Here is a 24,219-nt window from a genome sequence, read left to right on the forward strand (position 1 = left end):
AATCCTGATGAATTTTTTTTTTTGGAGGGGGAGTACAGTGGAAGGGGAGGTAACACATTGCTGATCCTTCCTTTCATTTTCACCCTTGACCTGCAAAACAAATGTGTATCTCTAACAGTGGAAAGCCCATCTCCACAGTGCTTCATTTTAAATTGGGATGATTGTCATTTGCATTGTGAAGTATCAGCAGATTATAAAACAGGTTCTAGTACATTTGCAGGAATATTTTTCTAAATTTTATTTCACTGGGTACAAATGAGGCAAAAACAAAATCTCATCAATAGGTTAATAAAACTATTTTCAAATATATGTGTCTTCTGTAACTCACCTAACAGTAAATCTACATGGTTTTGTAAGAAGAGAGGTATTTTTTTCTGTTAATCACTATCAACTCAATAAGCCTTTGTGAATCATGTGTATTCTCAATGTAAACTAATGCCAATAAGAGATTACTGGGATATGGTGATCTGTATATCTGTTATATACACAAATTCACTTCATAGTTTGATTTGGAAACTGTATTTTTTTTTCCAGAACCACCTCAGCAAGGGTCTTCTTTTTTAAAACATTTTATTTTATTTTTAATTGGAGGATAATTGCTTTATAATATTGTGATGGTTTCTGCCATACACTAACATGAATCAGCCATAGGTATACCTAATCTCCCTCACCTCCCTCCCCATCCCACACCTTTAGGTTGGGGTCACAAAGCCCTGGCTTTGGGTTCCCACCAAAACAGATCACAAGTCATTTGGATTAGTGAAGATTATGTAATATTTTATTCAGACTGATTTGAGCTTAAGTTTAAACTTCCCTATTTATCATCTTAGTGACATTGGATATAATGTCCTCCATTTCTGGACCAAAATTCCCTTACTATCAAAAGTAAAAACAATAATGACCATATATATTTCTTATCAGAATTAAATGAGAGAATTCCATAAAGCACTCAGTACAGAGTAGCATTTTCATGAGAGGCATATCTTGCCAATAATGCTTTATTTCCCACTCATATTTTAAAAAGTGGAGGATAATTGAGATGCTGGCTCTTCTTAGTAGTAGAGATTTTTTTTTTATAAAACAGCTTTTTTTGAGATCAAAGGTATGTATCATAAATGTACCTGTTCTATGTGTAAAAATCAAAGTATACCGAGTTGGTTTAGTTGTGTTGCCCAGTGCTTCTCAAACTATTTTGACCCAATCTGTCAAAAATTTTAGAATAGTTACAGAATAGTACAGTCATCACAACAATCTAATTTTGGTACATTTCCATGATTCTGAAAATAAATCTCATGTCCATGTTACCATCACTCCTCTTTCCCACCCCAACCCTAGGAACCATTCATCTATTTTCTGTCTCTGTATGTGCGCCTTTTTGGACATTTCATACCCAATGCACTCATACAATATGTATTCTTTTATATCTGGCTTCTTTCACTGAACATAATCTTTGAGGCCCATTCCTATTGTAGCAGGTACCACTACTTCCTTTAGTAAGGTTGACTTTCATCTTGAATTGTAGATTGGTCCTGCTCAGAGGCAGGCAGCATGTAGACCAGAGGTATACCTATTCAACTCAGCACCCATATTGTTCTCCCAATTGACTCACATATCTTTTTATTCTCAACACTCTGAACTGGCTTAGTCCTATTTTATAGCAATATGGAGAGAGAGAGAGAGAACAAGCATAGCAGCTCACAGCAGACAGTAGCTCAAAAGAGCCCAAGGTTCCCAATTCGGGGCCTTTTTCATGTAGCAATGGTGTCAAATAGAACCAGCAAGGCAGCATAGGGCCCTTCACCAAACTGGTTTCCTTCTGTTGCTCAGTACTTCTCAAACTATCTTGAGGAAGGAACCATCCAGTGCCACCGCCAACCCCCCCCCCACCCCGCTGTTGCATTGTATGTAAATTACAATGAAATTGGAGCATTATGAAAATAAGCTTATTCTTTATCACCAAACTCAACAGACATAAATAGGACTCTATAAAATTGCTACAGATGTTTCTAATGGACTATCAACAGTTGTTTTTATCTTATAGCCCAATAACAAACTGTTTATGTTGTAGCCACGCGTTCCAGGAAACAAACTCACTCAGAAGGACAATGCAGATATTGGAGTGCAGTTTATTACACCGGTGGGCCCAAGGCGGAGTCTCCTCTTAGCCAAGGACCCCAACCAGTTTTTGTGAAAACCTTATATACCCTAAGTGTATAAGGTTCCCTGAAACTAGTCTGAACAAAGGAAAAAGAGACAATCAAAGTCAACCCGTGATTCATAAGCCTTAAGCCTAGGTAGTTAACAGTGGACAGTTATCAATAGGCCTGTGGTCATACCCCCAATAAGCATAATAGAATGTATGATTCTATTCGGTTACACAGATAATTAGAGTATTCTTTTAGGCAACGGAGAGCCCTAGGGCTCTTCCTTCTGGGGGCCCAGTTTTCCAGTTGGTATGTCGTTTCCATAGATACTGGGCATATAGCTCAAAGTCCACAGTCCGGCCCAAGATGGAGTCCTGCTTTCAAGATAGAGACTGTTCTGTTTGTTCCTTCATTCATGGAGAGACCCCAGAGTGCAGAAAATACTTTGAGTTGCACAAATGGTGGTCATGACAAAGCCAGCAGGAGAACTTAGGCTTGCTCAGAGCCCCCAAAGGCTATTTTAATTGTATCCCTCACTCAAACTGTCTCTCATAGTATCTCACCCTTTCTTATTTCCTCAAAAGCCTTTGCAATTTTATCTCAACTCACTGCAGGATGGTTTCAAAACCACCCTGTCTGATCTTTTCTTCCTTTGCTTGTGAGTGTGCTCATTTTTATTTTATTTTTTTTTTTAATTAGCACGGGGAAGGACTTTCACATGAGAAGTAGAGAAGGAATGCTTTTCCAGTCTTTCCTCATCTGAGACTTCTCTTACAGTCTTCTTTTTTCCTTGTATGTCCTTGCATCACCATTTCCAATTGATTGCAAGGATGTAGACTCTTTCCAGCCTCTGCCTCCTTCCCTCTCTTCTATCACACTGTCCTGTTCTCCTAAAACTTCGAAAACACTGTTTAAGAGTTACCCCCACTCAGTACTCCTCATCATAACCCAGTGAATCACAAAAGACATTTTCACCAAGAGTGCATATTTGCCTTCCTGTTAAATAGTCAAAGAAGCCCTTGAATCTCAGTCAAGATTAAAGGACATTGTGGACAACCTAATATACTTTCCAGGCCTATCAGGTTAAGAAGGACATGAAGTGATGGAAAGATGTTAATCTTTGGTTCCAGTGTCACACACTTTGCTATTACTAGTATTGCAGTGGCCTTCTCTCTGAACTTGCAGAAACTCTGGAATGTCAATGCCATCTCCTCTGTCACTGGATTTCCAATTTCTACTTAAATGAAATCATTAGCTGGAAAAATAATGCCTGTATTGAGGAGCAAGCAACCTTGAGCAAAACTGTGGAGTAGAAAATATGTTAGGTGTCCCTTTCTTACATCTTTTAAAGGTACAAACTATCTTTTTTTGTGGGGGAGGGGCATTCAACTCAGTTCTGGGAACCAGCTGGAGATAAAAACACATCCTGCTAATGAAGGCGAATCCAGCCCCTGTACCCTGACACAGAATTAATTCTCAGAGACAGAGCTTTGGCTGAAGTAGAAAAGAATAGCTTTATTGCTTTGCCAGGCAAAGGGGGCCACAGGGGGATTATGCCCTCAAAACTGTGTGACCACACCTGGGCGGGGGGTGCATAGTGAAGAGTTTTATAGTAATGGTTCAAAGAAAAGGGTGTGATCAGCTCATGGATTTTCTTTTGGTTGGTTGGAGGGAAGGTAAGTGGGAATCCGCATCATCAACCTTCTGGTTCCAGCCAGTCTGGGGTCTACAGTGCTTGTAGACTTCCAATCATTACCTGTTAATTTCTTCCACCTGGTAGGGGTTTCAGTCTCTGCAAAACAATTCAAAGGTATTGTTATGTGTATCCCTTGAGGGAAAACTAGGACCTTGCTCCCAAGGCTTCACTATTGTTTTCTTGATGGCTCCTCCCTGTCTCTGTATCCCCTTACTTCCCTATTTGAACCTGCTGATTGGAACTCAGGGAAGGTCTTGGAGGCTGAAGGGAGCCTATTTCCTGTAATTAAGAAATGGGGGACACAGGAAGGCTTTTATGTCCAGGAGTCCCAGAGGGTTCTTGCTCAGTATCAGGTTGAGCCACTAAATTGAGCCGGTATCAGGTCGGCCCCCACCTTTGCTGGCTGCCTACAAAGAAATACCCAGTTGCAGGGCTCCTTCACACTAGAATGTTTGTATTATCTTATATGGACAAGAGAAAGATGGATTTTGTGCTGCTTAAAGCCCTTTCTGTTGTAACCTCCTGCCTACCTAGTGCCTTCTGGGCAAAACAGGTCTTAATCTGGTCTTCTGCAGGTCTTTCACACACTACCATCCATTCTTTGTCTTAAGAGAAAACTACTCCTTCCTTTCTTCAGTCATGCCCCTCTGCTGTAACTCCTTTTAGGCACAGCATGAATTCTGGGACACAGACTCTGAGATTGCAGGCAGGATGTTAATGGATACGCACCCAAGAGCCTTCTTGAACTCTGTGGAGAGCTGGGAGCTGGAATGAGCCTTCAGAGTTGTCCTGAGTGGGGCTGACATGGTTGAGTCTTCATACACTTTCGCTTCATCAGTCGATAGGTGGGCTGCCCTAGGAGGGGTGTGACCTTAGGTGACATGCCTCAGCAGCTCAAGTAGTTCCTGAGGGGACTCAGGGGTAACTTCTGCTCATGACAGTTGGAGAAACAAGCCCCTTCCTTAAAGGAGAATCCTGGTAGTACATCTCCATGTCTATCCCACCTTCTTTGCCCCATTAACTACTTGTCATTTTTTTAAAATGAGTGCTCAAAGACTTTTTATTTTTCTTTTAAAAATAGATGTATATACCCCCCCAACACACATAGTTATTTACTAAATAACTCTCCAAGGGGCAACGAGCTCTGAGGGTGGGGAATTTTTTATTTTTTTGCTTCAAAACTCACCTTAGGAGCAGTTCAGTGTCTGACTGACTGTGTCTGTGTGCTTAGTCACTCAGTTGTTTCCGACACTTTGTGACTGTGTGGACTGGGGCCTGCCAGGTTCCTCTGTCCACGGGATTATCTCTGCAAGAATACTGGGGTGGGTTGCCATTTCCTCCTCCAGGGGATCTTGCCAATCCAGGGATCGAACCCACGTTTCCTGCATTACAGGCAGGTTCTTTACCCACTGAGCCACTGGGGAAACCTTGTCTGACTGAGACTGATCCTTAATACAGATTTCTTGGGAACTGTCTTTTATGTAGGAATATGAGAACTGTTACCTCACATTGCCCTTCATAATTCTTTTTTCTCAGCAACATTTGCACCCAGGTAGAATCAACAGCAATGAGGTTGAGGCTGATAAGCTGAATTAGTGACATAACGATGCTAAAGGAGCTTTGGACTGAATACTCTGTCGTCCTTTAACATTATGTGCATAGAGGGCAGTCTGGCCAAGCATTTCACAAATGAATCCCATTCATCATGGGAGGGCTGCCTGATCAGTGCGAATCCATCACAGCCCCTGAGCCAGTATATGCTATCCTGACCCTGGTTCAGCACAGGATTCATCTGACGGTCTCTATACATGGAGGCTGCATATTTTATAACTTTAGAATATGATAAGGAAAATGACATATCTTACATAACTATTTGACCTATTTATTCACTAAGTAACTGGCTAAATAAACAGGTCAAGAAGGAATTAAGAAAACTGGATAATCCACCCCTACATAATAGATTTAGCTATCAAGGGATGGTGACAAATGTATGCAGAGATTTCACATCTTCACATCATTACCACGTTTACAAAACATCATCTTAAATCCTCTTCAAGTATTTTAAAGTTCGATTTAATAGTCTATCCTAAAATTTGCTTTGAGTCTTTCATAAAAGGATGACTAACAGTGGAGATGTTAAAATATGTATTTTCCCCAAAGGCATTTGTTAACTTCTGCGTGGATGAAGAAGCAAAATAAAATGTCATATTTAGAATACACAATAAATATTCATCATCTGATCAAATGTTGGTAGCCTATGGACCTTACACTTGCTGAAAGGGAAGCCCTTGGTGGTAAAACAAGTCACATTTACTTATATCCTTCCTTTAAGTATGTGATAAGGGGCCTGGCTTATATTAAAGAAGTAGCCTGGTAATTATTCTTTTAACAGAATATGTAGATGGGCTGTCTCATAATGAGGTGTCAACTGCATGCTGGAAACCTAGAAAATGGATTTCTGCGTCAGCGCAGTTAGAAGAATGACAGCTGGAAATACAATCACCTGCCGAATGGCATTTGTACCTACACAGAGCCAAGGAGAGACTCAAATGGACAAAAACCAATTCATAAAAAGAAAACCGAATCTGGTCTTTCCCTCCTTCTCCTGCAGTTTTGGTGTCTGTTCCCTTTAAGGGAGCCTGGTAGGCGGGGCCCAACCAACGCCACCACGTGACCTCCGGGCCCCTCCCAGAACCTCCCGCGCACCTGCTGGTGCACTGTTGGCGACCTGTCCGCGTTCCCTTCTCTGCTCGCTTGGAGGCCGCCCCCTGGTGGCAGAGTCGCTTCTCTCCCGCAGCCTCTGCCTTTCTCACCGCGCTCTTGCTGGGGTCCCTGCGGGCCCTCGATTTTCTCTTCGCTGCTGCCAGGCTGATGAACAAGTGGCAGGGCTGGTGCAGGCCCCTGTTGGACTTTCTAGGAGACATCACGGCGGCCCTCATCTCCTTTGCCATCTCCATCACACCTGTTGCCAAGTAACTGGGACGGGGCTGCCTAAGCGGCCCCGGCGTTGGGTTTTCTTGGTCATCATGCTGTTTGCTGTTGACTTCAACCACATCTTTTGCAACATGGCCGAAATCTCAGGACAGGGGACGTTGCAGAGATGACCACAGCCGACAAGGCAGAGGTAGAGAATTCTGACGGTGACTCTGGAGGTGGTCCAGGGACTATGTGTTGGGAAGGAGGCTATGACTTCTCAGAGGAGCAGTGGGAGTTGCTGATGGAGCCGGCCTCCTGACCTCCCCTGGGGGGTTGGTCCTGAACCTAGCACACAAGACGGCCTCCTTTGGCTTAGCACCATCTGACCTCTCTGTGCGTGTGAGCATCTTGAGTGTTCTACCACATATCTCCACATCTTTTTCACTGACCTGAAACCCTTTCACGTCCCTGCCCAAAACAAGCACAAAGGGACTCCTTACCCACCCTTCGTGGGAAGGATTTCATGCTGTGGGCAGAGGGGCAAATGAGGCAGAAACCAACCCAGGCCAACCTGCCGGCCCGTCATTTTTGTCTGCGGCTGGTGCTCTGGTTCACGCCAGACACTTTGTTGAGAATCATCTTTCAAGATTCTTTTGTTTAAGGAGCACCATCTCGAGGCAGGGAGAAAACTGACCATTGTCCTGTCTTCTGCTGCTAAGTTGCTTCAGTCGTGTCCGACTCTGTGTGACCCCATAGACGGCAGCCCACCAGGCTCCCCCGTCCCTTGGATTCTCCAGGCAAGAACACTGGAGTGGGTTGCCATTTCCTTCTCCAATGCATGAAAGTGAAAAGTGAAAGTGAAGTCACTCAGTCATGTCCGACTCTTCGCGACTCCATGGACCGCAGCCTACCAGGCTCCTCCATCCATGGGATTTTCCGGGCAAGAGTACTGGAGTGGGGTGCCATTGCCTTCTCCGGTCTTGTCTTCTAGGAGTGGGTGAATCTGGGTGCCCGTAACTGGCCAAGCCTTTCACAAATGAATCTCGTTTAATCATGGGAGGGTTTCCTGATAAGTGCAAATCCACCACCGCTGCTGAACTAGTTAGGTTTAAGTTTGTGTGCTTCTTGTTCATGCATTTTCTTATGAAAATTTCTTTCCACATGTAGGTCAAAAATGTAATGAAAAATATCATGGCTGGATTGCAACAAACCAACAGTGAGAAGATACTCCTGAGCTGGGTCCGACAATCAACTCGTAATTATCCACAGGTTAATGTCATTAACTTCACCACCAGTTGGTCTGATGGTTTGGCCTTGAACGCGCTCATCCACAGTCATAGGTAAGGAGATTTCCGAGACACTGAATAATTTTTTGTAAGTATTAATTTAGAGACTGATGTATTTTTGTCCAGGCTGGTTCCAGATCATTTTCCACGATGCAGCATATTTTTATGTTGACCATATTGATCTATCCATCCATTGGGATGCTCTGAATAAGAATATCCTGTTTTTAAAGTGATATATCACTTAGTTGTGAAATAGTAAAACTCTCAGAGCATGAATGTGATTATGATGGGGGAGGGGATCAGCACCTTTGAAATTGAGACTCTGCCAGAAAATCAAGGTTACATTCTAACTTTGCCAAGAATAGAGTTGGTCTTTCTGTACAAATAATGTGTTAATATGAACCTCAACTCTAGCATTAAAAATAGTTGCAGATCTTATGTGAGTGGCTGTAGTGCAATTAATTACCATCATCAGATTAATAATGTGAAAAAGAAACATTTCTCTTGTCAGATACACACTTAGATAGCAAAAACTATAAGGCCCTGCATATGTGTGTGTGTGTATAGATATATATAATATACATTTTGGAAAAAAAAAATATATTCATTTTGGGGTTAAAAGAGGTTCTGAGCATCTTAGCAACGAAGGCAAAGAGCAGACCACAATTAATTCTGTGACTCGGTGCTCAGAATAACAAAAGAAACAACTGCTCTGTAATAGCAGAGCGATTCCTGTAAAGTGTCAGAGAGAGTGTTCTGTCCGTCTTCATAAGAGGAACTCAGTGTGACATAGTGAACCAAATGTCCTTAACTGTATTCACACTCTTTTCTTTTTTTTTTTTTATATTTATTTATTTATTTATTTTTTCAGTGGGTTTTGTCATACTACACTCTTTTCTAAGATAACAAAATAGTTGTTTGCTTTTTCTTGTATAAAGGAGATCAGTAAGTGAATTAATAACAGTTCAAGAAAAAGCAAAACAACACGGTAAATACATGCATTATATATAATGAATGCATTCATATACATTCTATGTATAATACATTATCCGTAAGGAACATCTGCTTTGGTTTTCTTATTACCCATTTCTTTTACCCAGCCCAGTCCCCAGGGTCAAATGCTTGCCTTATTAACTGTGTTTGAAATGCCACTGGTCTGCATCTTCCCTGATTTTCAATGCAGTTTATCTTTTCTCATTTTGATCTTAGGCTTCTCGACAGGTCTACTCTACCATTTTCCTGTGCCAATCTTGCTTCTAGAAGTGTCCAGAATATAAATTTTCTTTCTGGTTTACCAGTCTGGGAGCAAACGCTCTCTAAATAAGCATCTTTGTCAGATGTCTTGCTCCAGCTGGGTTTAATTAACCCCATCCAGACTGAGTTTCCAGGTGAATGACTCAGCAACCTGATTTTGGAAAGGAGGCAGGCTCACTCTCAGTTGGCATGTTAAACAACGTAAAAATGTTGTTTTCCCCCACGTGTGACACGAAGAAAAATATTCCACAGCTTCAATAAAGCCAGATGAGAGGGGATAGAGACGTTCATTCTGCATTATAAGGCAGTGTTCATTTATGCAGCCACATGCTTCATGGTAAGGGCTGGAACATATGATCTTGCTGTTCATGTACACATTTGCAGATGAACAGAAATATTGAGGATCAGGTTATGTGGTCCTTGTTGGCTTGCTAGCATTTTCTTTTCAAGTGGATGACGTCAGTCCTGCCAGCATGTTCACAGACTACATTTGTTAATATTTTATTTCATGATTTCTGAATATAGTTCTAAGTAATGCAGTAAACATATCTAGGTTTCCCTCCCTGTCCCTGACCTACTCTTTGCCTCTCCAAATATCTCCGTTGATACATTCTTCTGTCATATTGAATGAATCACCAGTAACTCCTTTTTTATACATGGTTACTTCTCAAGAGGTTTCTCAAAGTTGCTAATACTCTTTCATGAATCATCTTTGTCTTCTTTTTGTCTCTGACAAATGTTCATATTGTTTATCTAAAGAGAAAGAAAATGGTTGAACTTTTTGTTTCAGGATGATTGTCATTGAAACACAGGAATGTCATGAAGTGTCCTGATTTCAATTAATTGAGAGATTATGTAGAACAAAGGCGTGAACTTGACAAAGAGCATAGGAATTGACAAAGAGCCTTGCCAAAGATCAGTCTGTTAGTGGTTTTATTTTTTTTTAAGGCTAAATTTTCTCTTAATATGTAAGGAATTAAAAGTATTAAAAGACAGAGTTCACTACAGTGCAGTTAAAAGAAAGCCAGATTCTACTTCTGTGGGAAAAACAACCAAATGATAATTAGCTTAGCTGGTAAAGAATTCACGTGCAATGCAGGAGACCCCAGTTTGATTCCTAGGTGGGGAAGATCCACCAGAGAAAGGAAGGATAGGCTACCCACTCCATTATTCTTGGGCTTCCTGGTGGCTCAGATGGTAAAGAATCTGCCTGTAATGCTGGAGACCTGGGTTTGATCCCCCAAAAATGTTGGGAAGATCACCTGGAGAAGGGAACAGCTATCCACTCCAGTATCCTTGCCTGGAGAATTCCATGAACACAGGAGCCTGACAGGCTACAGTCCATGGGGTCACAAATAGACACAACCGAGCGACTTTCACAAGACATAAGACATGCTCAAAATATGCAAATAAATTGCACTAAGTATATAGTTGCAATAAAATTTTCTTTCTAATTTCTTAGTTTATTCCCATAGAAGTAACATAGCACATGATTTAGAAACAGTCAGACATTAGGGAAGAAAAGGGCAGAAAGAAATAAAATATATCTTCCTGATCCCAGTCCTATTCCAGCACACTCTACTTGCTAGTAGTTACTGTTGGCAACTTCTTTTATTCTCTCTGATAGTTTTCATAATTATAAATATTTTATTTCTTTATTAATTCATTTCTGACAGTAGATGGATTTATTCCTTAATGTGAAGCCCACACATCTTACATTTCATCCCCATCTACTTCTTGATTTCATTACTATGTTATAATCATTTTATTCTTACAGTTGTTGCCTGTGTGACTTTAAATGACAGTTGTATACCTATTTTCATCAAGTTTAGACAAGATCTGTTCACCACCTGAAAAGAAAGATGAGGAAATTATCATCCTTATATATACTTCCTCTTCTTCTCTCCACCTTCTATTCTGTTATTATATTATTATTCTTGCATCAGTGGTATTGTACATTTATATCTCTTCTATAAGTTTAGGTGTTCTTGGCTTGAATCTATAAATTGAAAGTGTTTTACTGTTATTTTATAAATATAATTAAGCTTAAAACAAAGTAATAGAAGTTAGTGTTTTGAAGCAATTATTACTGTGTAGGCACTATTCTATGGTCAATGGCCCATCTGTTTTCTCATGACATACATACTATCATTGTCCCCATTTCACAAATTGGGAAACTGAGGCACAGGAGAGGTTATATGATTTATCTAAGACCATTTGACTGTGTCACCCAAAATAGAAAGATAAAAGGAGGCAATCTCAAACGATCAGAAATTGAGTTTATTCAGGAATAACAGAGGAATTGCAATTTGGGAAATTGGCTATAGTGAGATACAGGTGAGTCTGTTGGGAGTTTGGGGCAGACTGTGTGTATGGGCAAGGATCACAAAGAGGGAACAGTCCAGCTTGAGTGCAGGCAGTAAGTTCATTGCCTTAAGGATGGGAAGAGATTCTGAGTGGATATTCATTGGTTGGGAGATAAGGCTTGATTTCTGTAAAGCAGGCGTTTATAGAAAACTAGCCTCTGAATTCTTACATTACATTCTGCTTAAGGCACATGTGTGGAATTCTCCATTTTGTATCCTCTGGTTCCACTTTTGATTGAAATATTTTCGCAGTTAATATGTGGTAGAGCCCAGGTTTTGGATTCATAGAGGACTCTCCTAGGCTATGCTCTCTCACTCAGTATGTCAGTTTTCTCAGAAGGCTGGTGATCCTTGATTGCACATTCTTATTTATGAGTTATAGTCTAGGTCAGCATGGGAGGAGAGTATGTGGCTTTCCTCTTCAGTTGGTTAGTTTTACAATTCTTTATGCATTTGAAAATCACAGTTATTTAAAGTGTTAATAAATGGTGTATTTTAATAACATTTTATTAGATTGATTTTAATGCTAGAAGAGACCTCAAAGACCATTCAGTACATCATTGCCTTCTTTTTGAAATGAAAACACTGAAGCTCAAATAGATTACATGGCTCAGATAACTCCTCATCCAGGTGATGAGTTACTGGCTAGGGAGAAGGGGGAGAAGATGAAGGGGAAAGGGCTTAAATGTGGAAGAAATCCCTTTTTAAAAAAATCATATTAATTTAACTGTGTTTACTGTGCTGTAGATGAGAAACTAGTTTCCCACACTTTCCCACCTATATTCTTTTCCACTTCCCTTGCTGAGAGATGGAGAAATGAAGATGGGGCAGAGGTTGCATAGTGAAGTTAAAACTTTCTCCAAATAATCCAGGATTTAATTTTTGTTTCATACAGTCACAGGACTAGAGACAGCTCCGTGTGTGTGTGTGTATGTGTGTATACACATTTTAGGTTCTAAAAGGTCTTTGGTCATTCTAGTTAATCTGGAGTGTATAGAGGAGATTAGATTTACTAAGAAGTGCACAGAAGCCTGGTGAATTAAACAGGGTAGGAGCAAGTAGAGAAAAAGAAATGAGAGTCAGAGGAGAAATAAAGTTGTATGTTTATTTTGAATTCTGCTTTTAGAAAATAACAGCTAAGCCTTTCCTCATAGCATCCTCTCTGTGGAGCATGAATTCTTAAGCAGGAGTCCGTTGACAGACCCCAAAGTCCTAAAATTCTTTGTAATTCTATCTAGAGACAGTCACACAAAGTAAAGTAAGTCAGAAAGAGAAAAGTAAATATCATATATTAATGCATATATGTGGAATTTGAAAAAATTGGTACAGATGATATTCTTTGCAAAGCAGAAATAGAGACACAGACATAGAGAACAAACATGTGGATACCAAGGGGGAACAAAGGGGAACAAGGGGTGTTGGCATGATTTGGGAGATTGAAATTGACATATATATACTATGTATGTGAGGGAAGTCACTCAGTCATGTCCAATTCTTTGCAACCCCATGGATTGTAGTCCACCAGGCTCCTCCATCCATGGGATTTTCCAGGCAAGAGTACTGGAGTGGGTTGCCATTTCCTTCTCCAGGGGATCTTCCTGACCCAGGGATTGAACCCAGGTCTCCCGCATTGCGGGTAGACGCTTTACCGTCTGAGCCACCAGGGAAGTTCCCCATATGCTATGTATAGTCACTATGTATAAAATAGACAGCTAGTTGGAAGCTATTGTATAGCATAAGGAACTCAGTGCTCTGTGGTGACCTAAATAGGAAGGAAATCCAAAAAGGAGGGTGTACATGGATATGTGTGGCTGGTTCACTTTGCTGTACAACAGAAACTACCGCAACATTGTAAACCAACTACACTACAACAAATTTTTTTTTAAAAAGATATGGATAGGTCTTTTGTCTAGGTAGAAGTTTCATAGAACTCATCGGATTCTTAAAGGTATCTGTGATCCAGGAAAGGTGATGAAGCACTTAACAATTGGTTTCCAATGTTGTTGCGATAAATTGTCATTCCTAACCAGCCAAGGCCTTTTGCAAACTCACCCCAATCCCCACTCCTCACCCTATCTCCCACCACTTGATACTGGAAATCTCCCAATGGAGCCAGGCCCATGGCGGCTTGAGTGACTGTCACCTTCTGCACTTTCCTTCCCTAAGAGCTTTGATTCTCTAATAGCCACACAATTTAAAATTCTATTCTCAAGCACTTTTCTTAAGTCTAAACCCAAATCACCATTTAAGACTCCCTTAAGCCTCAGAAAACACTTTATATTTTTCCTTCAGATTTTAGAAAACTTTATATATTATTATCTGTATTTATCATACTTAAAATGTATATAATTTATGATGTACACATTTTTTCCTCAGTATATTTAAAATCAATATAGATAAGAACTGCCTCTTACATGACTGGGTATTTCTCTGTTATCAAGGAAAATGATAATCATATAGTATATTCTCAACCATTCTCTGGTGAAGTCAATAAATACTTGTTGAGCCCCTCCTGTGTATCAGGCTGGATTTCTCGAAGTGAATACACCTGGCAGGAATTATTCTACATTCAAGTGCGGAAGATGGATAAATAAGATTAATTAAATGTACAATATATTGAGTGCTAAGGAGAAAAATATAGAGCCACCAAGAGGAATAGGAAATTATTCCATGTACACTTGTTTTGGGGGCAGGCAATTTTAGATGGGAGAAGGGAAGGGAAGAACTCATCAATGTGACTTTTGAGTAAAGACTCAAAGGAAGTGGAGGAGTGAGCCATGTTAATGTCTAGGGGAAGAGAATTCCAGGCATAGGGAACAGCAAGTGCAGATGCAGGAAATGATCTAGCCTGTCTGAGGAATATGAGGAGGGAGGCAAGAAGTAAAATCAGAGAGTTAATGGGGAGCCAGAGCGTGTAGGGTCTTGTAGGTCACAGTTAAATCAATGAATTTTACTCCCCCGATACGAGGGACTTGAGAAGGTTATGATGGAACATTTTACCAGATCACTGCAACAAGTCTGCTGAGAATAGATTGACAAGGGCAAGGGTGGGAAGAGGGAAGCAGTTAGAAAGCTAATGGAGTGATCTGTGCAGGCTAAGAGGGGGTTTGGATTACCGTACTAGCAGTGAGGAAAATGTGAAGTGGCCAAATGCTGGATATATTTCCAACTAACTTCTGTGAGGGTGAAAGAGTCATCAAAGTTGACCCCAAGATTTCTATACTGAGCTGCACAAGTTTGACCTTGTTATTGATTGTTGAGGAAGGGAGAACTATAAGACAAGTAGGTGAGGTGGGGTAGTGCAGATGGGGATGAATATCAGAAGGTCACTTTTTGACACTTGAGTCTTGCCATGACTCTCATAGAGATACTGAGTAAGCAGATGGATGTGAGGCTGAAGTTCAGGCAAGAGGTCTGGGCAGGGCTTGTAGAATTAAAAGATACCAACAAACAGCTGCTCTTTAAATGCATGAGATTGGATGAGATGAACACATTTTTGTTGCTTGGATAAAATAGAATCAATTCCACTTTGTTTTCTTCTGAATCTTCTATTATAATTGTGCCTGGTTTGAATGAGAACTGTCATTGAGAAGTACTGAAGAGGAACACTCACCTCTTGAGGAATGTGGTCATGGGTTGTCTGTCAATCAAAAATCAGAATTGAAGTGAATCTCGTGAAACATTTTCAATCAGTTTATATTTGTCTTTTTATTTGTGTGTGTTTCAGGCCAGACCTGTTTGATTGGAATAGTGTGGTTTGCCAGCAGTCAGCCACACAACGACTGGAACATGCATTCAACGTTGCCAAATATCAGTTGGGCATAGAGAAACTACTGGATCCTGAAGGTCGGTGCATTTCTAAACTGCGCCTGTTTTTAGCGCAGTTTAAAGTTTATCATCTCAGACTTCACATTTCCACAAAATAAGCACAAACTAGAACCTGTGCATTGTGTTTTTCTGTATTCCAGGTGTATTTAAAATGTTCTGCCTTCCTGAAATGTATTATGAATCGTCACATATGATCTTAGTTCTCAAATCCCAATATCTGAAACCAAGATATACAACTTTAGAAAAAGACACAAGCCTTTAGAATGTGTATGCTTCACAGATGAAGTATACTGTGTTTAGAGTGCACTGACTCCAAATAATTATAAAAAGTTCATGTTTTGCTTATTCTACCAAGAGATTTGATACACTAATCAGCTATAATTAATTAGCTACTCTTGGCGCTTTCATTCATATACTGTATAAAAGGCAACATGGTTTACTGTTTAAATCTGGGAATCTTTTCCTGGTGCTGATTCTGTTGTAATAGGTCACTGTGGGGGAAGTCCTCCATTGAATGGTTATTCGTTTTCTGCTTCTTTAGTTGGTGAGCAGCACTGTATTTATGGGGTCTTCCCTTGTAGCTCAAACAGTAAAGAATCTGCCTGCAATGCAGGAGACCCAGGTTCGATCCCTGGGTCAGGAAGATCCTCTGGAAAAGGGAATGACAGTCCACTTCAGTATTCCTCCCTGGAGAATCCCATGGACAGAGGAGCCTGGCAGGCTACAGTCCATGGGATTGCAAAGAGTCGGACATGACTGAGCAACTAACACTACTACTACTGTATTTATATTTTTATATTACACTTAAGTAAATTCCATCCTTATGTTTGGTGCTACATAGTCATATCTACAAACACGTGGATTAGAGGGGTAATAATTCCTGACCTCTGCTTTTCTTCTAGCCTATGAGGCACTTTTTAATCTGCCAACTTCTTTGAAATTGCAAGCTATATTCTCTTTACTGAGGCTTTACCACATTCTAAACCCAGAAGTTGGAGAAGCTGTATCAGTGGGATTGATTATCTGTGATATATTAATAATTCAAGCTGATATTTGGGTAGGGTTATATAATTCTTCTGTCTTGGGAATATTGAATCAGTCCCAAATCAGGAGATCCTTGAGTGGTGATCATGGGTCCCATCAGGAAAAGTTCCAAAAAAACTCAGAGGATATAGCCTTTCACTGGTGAATTTATCATCAACCAGAATCTATTACTTAGTGTTACAGACCCAGAAACCTGATTGCCTTATCTTATTCATAGCAGACCCATAGTGATGGGGGAGTTAATTTTAAACAAGATGAAAAAAATTAACATAATCAAAATGGAAGCTCAGATATTATAAATGAGATATTTAACAATCACATATACTCATATGTAATTGACCCCTGTATATGGACTTGGGAAGGGAAAATTATAGCAATGCAAATATGTTTGTGAAGTTGGAATCAGATTAAGTACACTAGAAATGTCTCCTCTCCTTTAGATAATACATACCTCTAACCTCTTCTTATTGCTTCAATAGATGGTCAGTGTCCTTCCAGTCTTGGTTTAGCTCTAAGGGAGAAACTGTATCAATCATATTTCCTTGTCTTGAAAGGTGAGGGAGGGTTACCTCACTATTAACTCCTAGTACCAATATACGTGTTTTTTCATACTCCAGTGAGGTAGAGAGGCAGACATAATGAAAATATGAACTCTAGTCCCTGAGGATGAGAGCTATAGTGTGTGAACCTGAAGGATAAGCCTGTTAACAGTCTGTTTTTTTATTTTTTGTTGTTGTTGTTAAATCTGCATACGGTCATTTCTTTTGTTAGAGATATATGCTCAAGTCATTCTTGTGTGTGCCCTCTCCTTCCATAAATTAGTAAGTTTAAAATAGATCTTTTCCTTGTTGAGTTATAAAATGGCTTTTGATCTCTAAGTCCTCCTTTGAATAGTGAAGTAAGGGGATCCAGAATAGACATCCACATCATAATCGGAAAGTAGATTGATATGCCTATAATCAGAAAAAGGCAGTTAAGTAATGTATTTTATAGCGTAAAAGAGCCTGATATGCCCAATTCCATATTCCTACATGGCAAGTGTGTGTCGAAATGCACATCATATAGGCTTGTAGGAACACCCTCAACACAGTGAAGCAATTATCCTCCAATTAAAAATAAATAAATTTAAAAACAAAGGGAAAAAATACCTCAAACCTGACAATTTGAAGTCAACCAAATGCAGTATGAAATACAAGCTGATTAATAAAGATCAAACCACTGGTTATAGTTTCATTTTGCCAATGAACTCTTGGATCTGAAAGCTTTTGCTATTTATGGACTCCCTTTCAAGTCAAAGAGCATTCTATTTCCTAAAATGGTTTATTAAAGTTTTTTTTATGGATTTCAATAAGATAAGGATTCAGTATAAATCTTAACATTTTTTAGCTATCTATCAGTTCCCGGCAGTGTGTTAAGGAAATACTCAAATGTGCATTCAAAGACTTAAGTCTTAGATTGTAAGAGACACCATTCTGTCTTTGCAATTAACTAATTAGAAAATAAAAATCCTTATGATTTAGGTAATTTTTTTCTTTTAATTATCATTGATATCATCTCTTGAAAATACATTGAGCTATAATTTTTTAATGCACATTTTTATATTTCCCTAACACACTGGCAGACTCATAGACTTCTTGCATGCCCTGTATAGTAATTACCTTTGAGAAGTTCATATTTTTATTTAACCACATATTGGTTCTTTAGCTTATACATGATGATTTCAGCTATTCTTCAAAGCAATTTTCTTTTCATATCTAATATGCCCCTTAGGAGGCTAATGAAACAGTCAGCTTTACATTTGGGGAGATACTTATTATTGGGGGATTGAGGTTAAATTTGGTTTAAAGAAATACCTACCCAAAAATGTCTTTAGAATTTTAAACATATGCTTTATTGATTGGGCTGATTTACAAATTAAACAAGTCATTGAAATATAATTTGGAGCTTTTCAAATCTTGTGTATATCGACTTTGGTATGCTTCATTTGACCTTAACTGTTGTTTTGAGGCCTGAGGTTTGGTTTTAAGTGGAATTGCCTTTTAAAATGAGTAGCAATAGGCATTAGCATAACCAATTTCAGGAGCTGTTTCTGGTAGTTTAAATGTTAACATATGCAAAAATAAGTACAACTAAGGTAAAATTATTTAATACTTTATGCGTCTTTATGCTCATAGATATAAAAGGTTTATCTCCTTCCAAACATATCCTATTGTGAGTCATTCGATTCACTTTCTCTTATGATTCCCCTATAAGACACACACAGTAGTGCTTTGTGGGTTTCATATGCATTGTTTGCTTCCCTGAGTTTCAAACAAATTGGTTTGTTTGCAAATCCACACACTACTTTATGCATTAAGAGAATGCTTTGTCAGCTTTTCCTTGTGAATAGCAAAGTGAAGATGCTCTTCTTAAAGACATAAAAAAAAAAATCGGGGATAAAAATGTGTGCCAGTTCTAGATGACTTTTGACTATAGTAAGTCATTTCCATCTAGGATGTGCAAGATGATGCTCACATCATCCATGGTTTACCAGACTGACTTTAAATGAAAAATGAATGACAATAATAAAATTTGATGAACACTAGGGCTTTCAAGAAATATTTATGACCTCAAAATGACATTAACAAGCCAATTAGTTTGGTTTTAATCCACTTCATTTTCCCAGGGTGAGGATGGTGACACAGATTCTATTTTCTGCCTGGCTAATCCGTACATCACTCTTGAGTTGCTTTTAGAGTCTACTTTTCCAAGAATTAGCTCTGCTTTTTGAAAGTTTTCTTCCTGAATGAATGGTCTCTGACTTCACTTGACCTGCATGCAGTTGATTAGTCTTCAGAAAGTAATCAAGAGAAGATATATAGCTTTTGTTGTAAAAGAAAGTCCTTAAGGCTTCTTTTTAGGTGGCTTGAGCAAGTAGTGTGCTTTTTTTGCTTCTATCCTTGTTCCATTCATCACGTTTTGATACCATTAACAATAAGAATGCTAATAAGTAATTTACACTAAGATAAAATGGAAAGAGAAAACCAACTCAGATGGATCTTGTTGATGTAAATAACTTGAGCTTTTTATGAACAGGCACACTCATTTCATATCATTTAGATTGATTTTTTTCTAGAACCCATTGTGGAATACCTTGGTTTTCAGAGAATGTAATGAGGTTGAAATATACTGGTATTCCTTATGTGTATAACATTTCAAGTAGAAGTTATTCTTGTAAATATATGACACACTTTACTGCCAAACTCTCTGCAGGGCAAAATGTTCTTTTTCCCCATATATTAAAGTATTTTAATAGTACATATTGAATTAAAATGGCCATTGCCTTTTTGATGGCAAAGCAACAAAAATATATTATTTTGTATCGTTTTGTATTACTGATTAATATTGTTATCTCTGGCAGAGTGTCTTTAGAGATATTATAAATTGTAATTATCTAATAGGAAATCTCAAGTTTTTTGGATGACAGTTCTTAGTCAACCTATTTTGCTATGGAAAATAGAAAATATCATCAACTGCTTTTACAAATATGACAATAACAGTATAGTGGTCCTATTAGATCAATAGGAGACCAGTTTTTCCAGGGTTTCTTTTTAAAGGAACCATTACAATTTGATCATTAGAGCCGAATTATATCATTTAATGGTGTTAAGTAATAATAATGAAAATATTCCTTTAATTTTGAACTTCAGTAGATTTCAGTTGAAATAAGTAAATTAGAGATGGCATTATTGTATCAGCAAAGGAATGGCTACATTAGATTTAGTGTTGGCATCTTATTTGCTTAATGTATATTCAGCACAACCTTTTAGTAAAGAAATTTGGGAAATATTGTGTTAAATAATTTAAATATACACTTTGATTAGCATTGATTAGAACAGAAACTAGCATTGACACATAATTAGAAAAGCTGATGGCCAGTGTTGAAGTCCAGAAAAATGTCATTAACATATATCTAGCCTGCATATCATTAGAGTAAGGATACTTATTAGAATATCCTTGATTATTTTTAGGTTTTTTATCCTGAATCTTCCTTTTTTACACTTGTATTTTCTGTGGGCAGACACATTGCATAACTAACTTTGACTGTCTATTGCCACTTTAATATAATTTAATGCATTTGAGTTATGATTACTTTAGCTGAATATCTGGAGGCGTCCTCAAATTTATCATTGCTACTATAGAAGAAAGATCTTTAAGGGGCAGGGAGGCAGTACTTTGTAATACATAGCAAAATAAATAGATGAAAACTTCCTATGTGGGTAAAAAGGTTACCAATAATAGTAAATAAATATTAGCATATAAATGAGGCTAAAGATATTACATTGATATTATGATAGAGATAAATATACTAACATTAAGATATTACTGTTGTGATCTCCTGTTTCCTGATCGAGAACTTTCAAATTGCTTATTGCAACAGAAATTTTAAAAATGGTTATATTACTATATAGTTTCCAGTAACCTGAAATGTTAACAAAGCAAATGAGACAAAGAGAGAGGGAGAGGGGAGGAGAAAGAGAATGAATCTCATGTTTATTTTTGATATGCTATCATCTACCTTTATTCTCAGTTCAGGTAACCTAGCAAACGAATATTTTCAGGACAGTTTGGACAAATCACTAATAAATTGAAGTGATTCTTGTTCTCTTGATCCATTTGAATTGCTTGGATGACAGAAATAATTGAACGCAACCATCACAAATTCAGTCATTTAGACAATAAGGAAACTTGCAAAATATTAAAAAGACAGTGTGTGTACATGGCCTGAATTTACCCTTTATACCATAATTTGGTATTTTCCACTCATTTTTATGTTCTTTTTTAATTCATCACAATTTTGACCTTATGGAAAATGGTCGGCCAATTTATATATATTTTTACTCTCTGTTAGGAGTTTGTTAAAAGGAATATTATTCATTGTTAATGAGTGGGCTTCCCAGGTGGCTCAGTAGTAAAGACTCCACCTGCCAATGCAGGAAACACAAGAGACCCAGGTTCGATCCCTGGGTCAGGAAGATCCTCTGTAGAAGGAAATGGCAACCCAATCCAGTATTCTTGCCTGAAAAATCTCATGAACAGAGGAGCCTGGTGTGCTACAATCCATGGGGTAGCTAATAGTTGGTCACGGTTCAGCAACTGAACACACAGTTAAGTAATATAGTTTCTTGCTAGATTGTGGAATTTAAATAATGACATATAATCTAATCATGTGATTTAAGGTTTTCATCCTGGATGAGTGTCTTTACCAAATTTGTTCAGAAGCATTTGAGTATAATCCTTGTCTATGTTACCAAGAATCTCTTTTTAATTACTTTGCCAGGATGGTTTTTACAACTAATTTTTATTTAAGTAGGGGCTTCCCTGGTAGCTCAGCTGGTAAAGAATCTGCCTGCAATGCCAGAGATCTGGGTTCAATCCCTGGGTTGGGACGATACCCTGGAGAAGGGAACAACTACCCGCTCCAGCATTCTGGCCTGGAGAGTTCCATGGAGGTATAGTCCATGCGGTCGCAAAGAGTCGGGCATGAATGAACGACTTTCACCTTATTTAAGTGGGGGAAACATAATATCCTATGCCTATGCAATCACAATAATATTGAACGACTGACAGGCCATCTATAAAATTGTTTAAACAGTTGGAAAATATGTCCACCATGTTCCAGTGCTGAATGACATACAGTCGATACTTTGTGGATGATATCCCCAGGTATGTCATCCCTAGGAGTCCATTAGTCTATTAAGGAAATATATTTGAAACAAAATTTGTTGTTCCTTTGTTACTGATTTTAATAAGACATGTCTAATAAATGAGATAGTAGCAATTATGAGTAAAGTTTTTTTTGTAATTGTTATTTGTATTTCTTATTTATCATGGGACAATGTAGAGTTAATTAAAAACATTTTGAATATTCAAATGATTATAGAAAATGATAATAAAATGGCAAAAATAGTTTTGAAATTTATATGTGGTTTTAATAAAATCAGTGATGATGTTTGAAAGTAAAGCATATGTTCCTTATAGTTGGGACATTTTTGTTCATTTCACAGTCTTCAAAATGGAATTAGCTGTGTTTGATTAAAAAAATAGAACTTTCAAATGAATATCTGAAAACCTAAAAGCTGAGTGCTAGGAAAAATAGGTATCAGGTTGGTACATATGTTTTCTGATTAAATCATATCTGTATATAAAAATGCATGGGCCATTTAACAGCTGGAATATGGAATAAAAATGAAAATATATTAGTTACAATGGTATTTGGATAAAATAGTAATGAACTAGAGTCTTGGTGGATGCCATTTAGTTTTTATAACAGGATAATTTAATTCTCATAAAAATGAAATTTAATTGTTGTAAAGAATTATATAATCTCAAGACTTAAGTGTAGTCTTGTGATTATACTTAAAAATAATATAGTACACTTTTATATTTATTTGCTTATGGCAAACTTGTGGAGTTAGTGGGGCATATGCTGTCCCCTTGAGAGATGAGAAAACTGAAACAGCTATTAAGTGATTGGGGAGGTTGTGTACTATTAAAATTTAATAAGTTGGTTGAAATCCAGTGTTTTTACTTTTTAGAAATAATCAATTGTTCTGCAGTATCATTCTTGTGAGATTTAAAAAAAAAAATATTGCTGGAAGACTTCTACCTGAACTCAAAGTACTGTTTTCCCTACAAAATAATTTTCTTATTTATCACTAGTGATATAAATTCAAATATACAAAGTTCTTTTTGGTAAACTCTAACTAAAATTTCGGTAAGACAACCATGTTTTAGGAACCTCACATTTGTTTTGTGCAGTAGTTCTTGGGCAGTTTATCATTATTTTATAGATGGAAAAACTGAGGCTTAGAGAACTTTACCAAGGTCAGGATCATTCCAGCCAATAGAAAGATGTGCAAAAATCAAATTCAGTTTTACCTCTCCTCAAAGTTGATATTCTTTCCAGTGGGGCTGCTCAGTAAAATCACCTGGGGGAGACTTATGAAAACATTGGGATTAGAACTGATATTTTTATTATATTGATCTGAGGTTGGGCCCTGACATCAGAAATTTTTAAAAGCTCATTAGGTGAGACTATCATACAGCTAAGGTAAAAGTAGTGGCAATAGAACAATGGTTTATATAGGTATGTCTTTTTAGAGGATAAAACCCAGAATCTGTTTTACCAGGTTTTTAAAAGATTTCTAGCATTTTCTTTCTCAAGAGGTGACTAAGCCTGCTGTTCAAATCTTCAATTATTGGAGCATTGCTTATTGCTAACAGTCTTGTCGTTAATGAGAAATGGTTCGTCCACCAGATAAAATAGAAATAGACTAGCTGTCACGTAAGACTGGCTACCAAAAACATTCTCTGTTAGGATTAAGGGACTTACCTTATCTGCTGTCTGCACAGCTCTCTCTCTCCCCACCCCTTCTTCTGTTTATCACTTCATGGACATATTTGTGATCGACTGATGCTCTCACGCACACACTGATTCCACCAAAGGCTTGTCCCAGACAACCTATGTGTGGAGGTCGTACCTGGCTTTCTGTCCTTTTATTTATTTGTCCTTTATATTCTTCCTCTCTCACTTTGATCCTAATTAGTGTCTCTGCGCCCTGTCATCAAGGGTTTGGTGATCCCTTTTTCAGCCAGTAAATATCTCTTTCATTGGCACAGCTGATAAAGCCTCTTATTCCAGA

At 38.2% G+C, this 24,219-nt stretch overlaps 1 protein-coding gene and 1 long non-coding RNA gene across 10 annotated transcripts in view; one reads left to right on the forward strand and one right to left on the reverse strand.

Moving 5' to 3' along the window:
* Positions 1 to 24,219, forward strand: part of DMD (dystrophin) — a 2,532,480-nt gene that overhangs the window by 817,020 nt on the left and 1,691,241 nt on the right. For all 9 annotated transcript variants that reach the window (XM_043457704.1, XM_043457699.1, XM_043457698.1 and 6 more), the window contains exons 6-7: positions 7,924 to 8,096; positions 15,390 to 15,508. In XM_043457704.1, coding sequence (XP_043313639.1) covers positions 7,924 to 8,096; positions 15,390 to 15,508 — 292 coding nt within the window. The remainder of the gene's footprint in view (positions 1 to 7,923; positions 8,097 to 15,389; positions 15,509 to 24,219) is intronic.
* Positions 3,822 to 6,429, reverse strand: LOC122434391. The gene is made up of 3 exons (XR_006267363.1): positions 6,368 to 6,429; positions 4,570 to 4,695; positions 3,822 to 3,936 (listed from the first exon to the last, which is right to left on the reverse strand). It is a non-coding gene; the product is annotated as an uncharacterized LOC122434391 (long non-coding RNA).

This window comes from Cervus canadensis, chromosome X (genome assembly GCF_019320065.1).
Source record: "Cervus canadensis isolate Bull #8, Minnesota chromosome X, ASM1932006v1, whole genome shotgun sequence".
Classification (NCBI taxonomy): domain Eukaryota; kingdom Metazoa; phylum Chordata; class Mammalia; order Artiodactyla; family Cervidae; genus Cervus; species Cervus canadensis.